We start from the raw sequence: 7,709 nt of genomic DNA, 5'->3' as shown, positions 1-7,709 counted from the left end.
TATGGATGTGAGAGTTGGACTGTGAAGAAAGCTGAGTGCCGAAGAATTGATGCTTTTGAACTGTGGTGTTGGAGAGGACTCTTGAGAATCCCTTGGACTGCAAGGAGACCCAACCAGTCCATCCTAAAGGAGATCAGTCCTGGGTGTTCACTGGAAGGACTGATGCTAAAGCTGAAACTCCAATACTTTGGCCACCTCACACGAAGAGTTGACTCATTGGAAAAGACTCTGATGCTGGGAGGGATTGGGGGCAGGAGGAGAAGGGGGCGACAGAGGATGAGATGGCTGGATGGCATCACTGACTCGATGCACATGAGTTTGGGTGAACTCCAGGAGTTGCTGATGGACAGGGAGGCCTGGCGTGCTGTGATTCATGGGGTCGCGGAGTCGGACACAACTGAGCAACTGAACTGAACTGAACTGGGGAAAAAAGCTATGAGGTACATTTCAGAGACAATTAAGGAAATTTTAATATAAGCTGTACATTATGGCACCCCACTCCAGTGTTCTTGCCTGGAGAATCCCAGGGACAGGGGAGCCTGGTGGGCTTCCGTCTACAGGGTCGCACAGAGTTGGACAGGACTGAAGCGACTTAGCAGCAGCAGCAGCAGCAGCAGCAGCAGCAGCAGGGATAAGTGAATCAATGTTAAATTTCTTAGAAGTGATAATGGCATCATGGTTATACCAGAGAATGTCCTTATTCTTAGGAACTACGTGCTGAAATATTTACACATGAACCATCATGATGTTTATAACTTATTTTGCAAATGATGCCGCAAAAACCAAAGCAAATACATACATACTGAGATAGAACAAAAACAGCAAAACATTCACAACTGATGAGCATAAGTGAATGGTATGCGTGTCTGTAGTACACAGTCAACTTTTTTCGTTTGACTATATTTCATCTATTACTTTAGGGGAGGAAGGGATGGAATCCAACAGGAGACAGACAGGAGTTACAAAAAAGCTCTTCATGCTTCAAGTTTTTGGTTAAAGAAATATCTATCCTACCTACTACGTAAATTAGGGGCATTCATGTTCTATTTATTTTGATGTATGTGACAAATTTGAAGACCAAAACCTACAGTTAGGATGTTGGAATACTGAAATACACTAATGAGCCTTAAGACTTAAACAAAACACACGCAAATACGTGTTTGATTCTAGAATGCCCAGCAAGCAAACTTCTGAAGAGGGAGACTTGATACAGGTAGCCCCCTCATGCTATTTGAAGCCATACAAGGTACACTTAGCAAATATGGGGAAGAAAAAAATAGAAATGTTTAACATTTTTCCAATTCAGTCAACATATTAAAAACCGAAAGTCATTATTTTTACAAAAATACTGCCTTCTTGGAGAAAGAAATGGCAACGCACTCCAGTGTTCTTACCTTGAGAATCCCAGAAACGGAGGAGCCTCGTGGGCTGCCGTCTATGGGGCTGCACAGAGTCGGACATGACTGAAGAGACTTAGCAGCAGCAGCAACTGCCTTCTTAAAAGAATCTTTCTGATTCTTAACTTTTGAGTATCATGTTCTACATCTTTTGCAATATTTCAACTCTCCCTAGAAGACATACCTATTTCTTTAACTCTGGCTCCCGTCAAATCAGGAGTTTCAAAACTGTAGGATGTGTGAAATCAGTAGTTATATAGCCTTTCAGTGTTAAAACCTAATGACAAAAAGTCTTTAGTCTAAGGAACCCAATATTATTTTAAAATTGTGCATAGATTTTTGCAATGCTTCTATTTAAATCTACTTTAAGACACAGGTTTTCATTCAGTTTCCATTTATGTTGTAAAAACAATAACGTTCCGAGAACAGACTACCAGTTTTAAACATTGAATAACCCTGCAAGATCTATAGTTCAAAACTTTTGCAGTCTTGACACCTGATGGAAAAAAATGAAACTGTTTTTTATAGTTTTTCAGTGTATAATAACATCTAGATGAAAACTAAATTTACTTATTAAAACTTTATTTTTTCCTGCTTATTTCCAACCAAAACCCAAACCCTGATATCACACTCAGCTGATATAAAGAACAGAGCATTCCTACAGTTAAGCACCCAGACTGTTGTGCCCATAAGACTTCTTCATGGAAAAATCCTTAGTAATAAAGGAAAAAATACAAAGAGGTAAACACAACAGTTTACAAGTCAAATTATATCTAAAATTTTCCTAAAGGTGTTACAACCCTGACTTACACATGCTCATACTTTCTAACTGAATATTACCATTTCAAATTATTATATCATAGTTCTAGTTTAAATAAATATTCGTTATTAAAATTCCTTAACTTTTTTGAGGACATAACCCTGCCACTCACACATATAAAAAGAACTGCTCCTATTTACCTACCTACAAAGTCTCCTTATTCAACATGAATTTAGGAGCCTTACAGAAAGACTGGCAGCCCTGTGACAGCTCTGTTTTATTGCACTTGGTGTACATGCTTTCATATAGCAGCTTTAATTTGAGGTAACACTTACCTTTTAAAAATTCATTTTTAATCTGCCAATACATTTACTTTATAACAAGCAAAATTTAAAAAAATATATATACATATATATCTTTTGCTATGCAGGATTTACTAATTTGCATAAGTCAGTCACCATGAAGTAGCTACTTTTGAATCTTACTTTCCTTCTCAAATAGCTCTCATACGATAGATACAAATTATAACTATTCATGTTATATATGAATATATATAATTCCAAAGTTTCAAAAACTTTGGAATTCTTACGTCATCAAGCTATTATTTAAAATAATTCTTAAAATTTTTAAAATATATGCAATACTAAAGTCACATTTGGTTCCAAAATAAAATCAGTAACTAGGATTTTTAAATAAGAGTGCCAGAAAATAGGGGGTATATTTAAAAAGAGAGAAAACTTTAAAAACTGGTAGAAAGCAAGTTCAGTATGTTAACAGTCACACATAAAATTTATGTGTCATTTTACATAGTTGTCAAAAAGTGAAAAAATTTTCCAATGCAAACTTCTTCACTTTTGGGGGAAAAATAGTAAAAATCAAATGTTTAAAAGTGGCGATTAAAATAGTTCAGAAAGCAGATTAAAAACAGGTGGCAAATAAAATTAGAAGACGGACTTCCCTGGTGGCCCAGTGGCTAAGACTCCACGCTCCCAATGCAGAGGGCCCAGGTTCATTCCCTGGTCAGGGAACTAGATCCCACTAGCCACAACTAAAGATCCTGTGAGCTGCAACTGAGACCTGGTGCAGCCGAATAAATAAAAATAAGTATTAAACAAAAAGAGAGAAAAAATTTTGAAAAAAAATTAGGAGAAGAAATTTTGGATAAAGTTTATGATGGGGACTTAAGGGTATAATGGGCTTTCCAGGTGGCGCTAGTAGTAAAGAACCTGCCTGTTAATGCAAGAGACGCGGGTTCGATCCCTGGGTCAGGAAGATTCCCCTGGAGAAGGGAATGGCAACTCACTCAAGTACTCTTGCCTGGAGAATCCCAAGGACAGAGAAGCCTGGTGGGCTACGGTCCATAGGGTCCCAAAGAGTTGGACACGACTGAAGTGACTTAGCACACATACAAGTAAGGTTATAATACATATTACACAGACAAAACCCAATAGTCAGCTACTGAATTCATTTTTAAAGTTCTTACTGAAAAGTATTCTTAACTAGCGAAAGACAAAACATGAAAAGAGTAAATTTCATTTCAACCAAATAATGACAGACACAAGTGACATCATTTCACTTCTAAGATCACATACATAGCCTTTCGGAATATCGGTGTCCTCGTTGCTCCCAGGGTCGTTCTCTAAGTGCTGCTTGATTTTTTCCTCCAGTCCCACAGCATCGGCTCCTTGATACTGATCAATTCTCACTTTGTTTCGAAAAAACAGAAATGTAGGTGTTGCTGATATATTGTTGGTGGCAGCTGTTCCCTAGAATTGTCAAGTTAGACAGCATTACAAATTAAACTACTCGGAATATTCACTCTGCATCTGTATGGAAGTTAAATATCACAAACATGAACTAAAAACATGTAAAATAACTTACTCCTAACTGTTACTTAAGAAAGAGCAAGCCTATTCTGAAAGGTCACAACTATATTACCCACATGTCCACACTGAAGAATAGCCCTGTATTTTCATGTTTTAGTGTTAAAGGCTTCATTCATTCATTCAGTAGAACAATCAGTTTCCAGTACAGAAACTGCACTTGACAAAACCAGATACTTCTCTCATTAGCACAGACTATTTCTCAAATGGAGAAACCGAGAAGGGTATTGAGATTTGTCAACATAAAAAGTACACATGTGAAAAAACAGCAGCACATCTGTCCATGAAACATCCTCACCTAGTTTTACTCTTTAAGAAATGATTTCTGGTCTCCCATCAAAAACACTGCAACTGGTATCTTTTCAAATTCTGCTCCAACTCTATGATACATAAGGTAGCCACCAAATGAAAGTCAGTTAACCACTGGTTCATGGTTTAAGTTCTTCATGAGAAGTGTACAGAAAACAAGTGAAATAAATATGTCCTCTTGCATATTCTAATGCGAGGAAGAGGTATGACTATTAAAAAAAAAAAAAAAGGCATAAAGTTTACAAAGACGTCTTCTCTAAGCCTCATAAGTGGGAAAAAAAGAAGACTGACAGTGCCATCCAAAAGAAATACACAAATGTGAGCTGTACATGAAATTTAAAGTTTTCTAGAATCCACAAACAAAGAAGAGAAACAAGTGAAATTCATTTTAGCAACCTGTCTTGTAAATCCAAATATGCACTTTAACATATAGTCGATATAAAAGTTAATGACATATTTTACACTTTTTTGGTTCATATTAAGCCTTCAAAATCCTATATTACACTCACAGCACAACTCAATTTGGACTTGCCATATTTCAAGCGCTCATTTCAACTAACTACATGTGGCTGCCATACAGGACGACACAGCTTCAGAAGACAGCACTTCCAGATTAGAGACGCAGAATACTGATATTAAGGCCAGAGCTACTGTCCAGCAGCATGTGACCAGAGTACTAAACAATGAACATGGAACAGAATTTGCACCAAATCCCCAAACTGCTTACCTATGTAACATTTAAGATTTTTGTTTTTTCAACCCGGAAATGCAAAGGCAAAAGCCTCAATGGAAAGAAAAAAAAAAAACTACAGAGTCAGGATTCTCAGTCAAGATTACACTTTTGTAGTCTTCTGTGTTGCAAGAAGCCTTCAAAAACTTTTCTGGCATAACCACTCTTTCACACTACACACACGTAAACATAGAGCTGTCACACCGCCATGCCAACTAAGTAGCCAGGGCAATCTACCGACCTGTGGCTCAATCAGCAGCAATCAATGTTTTAAACTTTCTGCTGAGTATGCAGCTTTGGAGCTAAGGTCATACAATGATCAATTCAAATCAAACTCTAACCAAGAATTCTCTCCCATGGGTTTTTAACCAAACAATGTGTCAACAGTGTAAGATAAGATATAATTCCAGATTTGCAAAAAAATAAAGAAATGTAAAGTAGAACAGCCAAGTGACCTACTAAGTTTAACAACATACTATTAGTTTTATATCAGAAAAATTTGAATATAAACAAACTCAGAAGCAATTAACATCAGACTACTTTTCTTAACTAATACAGCCGTAACAACACTTGCATTCACCACTGCAAGACAGACATCATCCTACCTCCAAATAAACAAGTACTTAGTACAAAGAGATAAATAAAGGATGATATTAATGTGAATTTCAAGCCAATTTGTAAATTTTCAAAAGATTTTAAAAGGGCCCTCTTGCCTTACCTGACACTGATGTACATCTACTTCCAAGAAAACCGCCTGTGGATACTTATTACTCATAGAACTGAATGCTGGGGCAATCCTTAAACACGGCCCACACCTGTGAAAAACATAAGAGAGACTTTGTAAGTAAGATAACACCAAAGACTATACTAATTTACACTCTAAAGATTTCGTCAATTAAAACATAAACTTAAAAAGTTCTGATCAAATTGTCTTTAGACTTTCTCCTTCCACTGTATTATTTAGACAAATGCTTACAATAGTATCACACTACCTTAATGACTACAGATTTATATTGTCTTTAAGTCTAATAGTGTTATATTCCAGCTTTCTTCTCACTGAAAGAAATTAAAGGCTAAATAAATATAGGAATATACTATACATATGAATTGGAAAACTCAATACTGTCAAGATGTCAAGTCTCCTCAATTTGATATTTAAAGTCAATGTAAAATTCTAACAGGTTTTTTTTTTGAGAAATTAACAACTTTAAATTCTAAAATTTATAGGGAAATATCAAGGATAGCCCAGGCAGTCTGGGGTTCAAAGCTGAAGGAATTCCATTACCAGATATTAAAAACTACCAAGAAGCTTTATAAGTTAAGAGTATAAACAAACTCACCAATTTTAAAAAAACGTTCAAAGGTAGACCCATCCCATACACAGTAACCTAACTTTTGAAAAAGCTGACACAGTAGTACAGTGGAGAAAAGACAGTCTTTTCAATACACATTGCTGAGTCAAAATGGATACCCACCTGGGGGTAAAAAATGACTCCTAACTCACAATGTACACAAAAATCAATTCCAGATGGATTATAGATCTAAAGTGAAAGGTAAAACTACAGTTTTAGGGTAAAAAAATACAGAGAATACTTTGAAAACCTTGAGTAAGCAAAAATTTATTTCTTAAAACACTGAAAGCACTAAAGAGAAAAGGGAAGAACTGATATTTGGGGATATACTTGATAAGCTGGAAAATATTACGCTTAAGACCTTTTGTTCATCAAGATAACAAAGGGTGAAAAGACAAACCACAGATTGGTAAAAAAAAAAAAAATGTGTAAAACATATCAAATATATGACTTACACCTCTAATATGTAAAAAAGCACTTACAAATCAATAAGACTGTTATCCAAAAGAAAAAAAGAGTTCTCTTGAATAGGACAAATGAGGTTATCCAAGCAGTCAGTAGGAGAAGGCAATGGCACCCCACTCCAGTACTCTTACCTGGAGAATCCCAGGGACGGGGAAGCCTGGGGGGCTACCGTCTATGGGGTCACACAGAGTCAGACACGACTGAAGTGACTTAGCAATAGCAAAAAAAAGCAGTGAGTAAATAGAAAAAGACTTCCTGAGTCACTAAGGAAACAAAGGATGTGCAAATTAAAGCTACTCCCACTAAGACAGCTAAAACAACAAAGAAGGAAGCACTGTCAAGAACTGGGAGCAAATGACCTGTTAGTGACAGTGCAAATGGGTATAAGCACTTTATCGGGTAAGAAAGGAAATTGAAGTTACCTGTTAAAGTAAGATCTATGCCTACCAGTGACCACGTCCAGGGTATACAAAACAGAAACATCTGCATGTGTGCCTTTAGGGCATATGAAAAAATATTGGTAGAAGTAACATTTCTAATGGCCAAAAACGATACCACCCAAGTTCCTCTCAACAACAGAATGAGTAAACTAACTGTAGTTAATCACGCACTGGAATACTATATAACAATGAAAATGACTGATGTAAAACCTCATGCCAAAACATAAATGAACCTCACAAATAACACTGAGAAAATAAGTATAGTCTATTATTCCACTTAGTTTAGTTCAGTTCAGTCGCTCAGTCGTGTCCAACTCTTTGCGACCCCATAAATTGCAGCACGCCAGGCCTCCCTGTCCATCAGCAACTCCCG

General features: G+C 36.6%; 1 protein-coding gene across 1 annotated transcript in view; it reads right to left on the bottom strand.

Moving 5' to 3' along the window:
* TXNL1 (thioredoxin-like 1) overlaps nucleotides 1-5,950 on the bottom strand; it is a 33,973-nt gene extending 28,023 nt beyond the window's left edge. Inside the window, exons 1-2 of the mRNA XM_010854769.1 lie at nucleotides 5,798-5,950; nucleotides 3,750-3,923 (exon numbers count right to left, since the gene is read on the bottom strand). Of these exons, the coding sequence (XP_010853071.1) occupies nucleotides 3,750-3,923; nucleotides 5,798-5,854 (231 nt within the window). The 5' untranslated portion in view covers nucleotides 5,855-5,950. The remainder of the gene's footprint in view (nucleotides 1-3,749; nucleotides 3,924-5,797) is intronic.
* Nucleotides 5,951-7,709: the final 1,759 nt, after the last annotated feature.

The sequence above is a fragment of the Bison bison genome, unplaced genomic scaffold (genome assembly GCF_000754665.1).
Source record: "Bison bison bison isolate TAMUID 2011002044 unplaced genomic scaffold, Bison_UMD1.0 scf7180017864349, whole genome shotgun sequence".
Taxonomy (NCBI): Eukaryota; Metazoa; Chordata; class Mammalia; order Artiodactyla; family Bovidae; genus Bison; species Bison bison.
The sequence above is the reverse complement of the archived record's forward strand: the minus strand, read 5'-3'. Positions and strand labels throughout refer to the sequence as shown.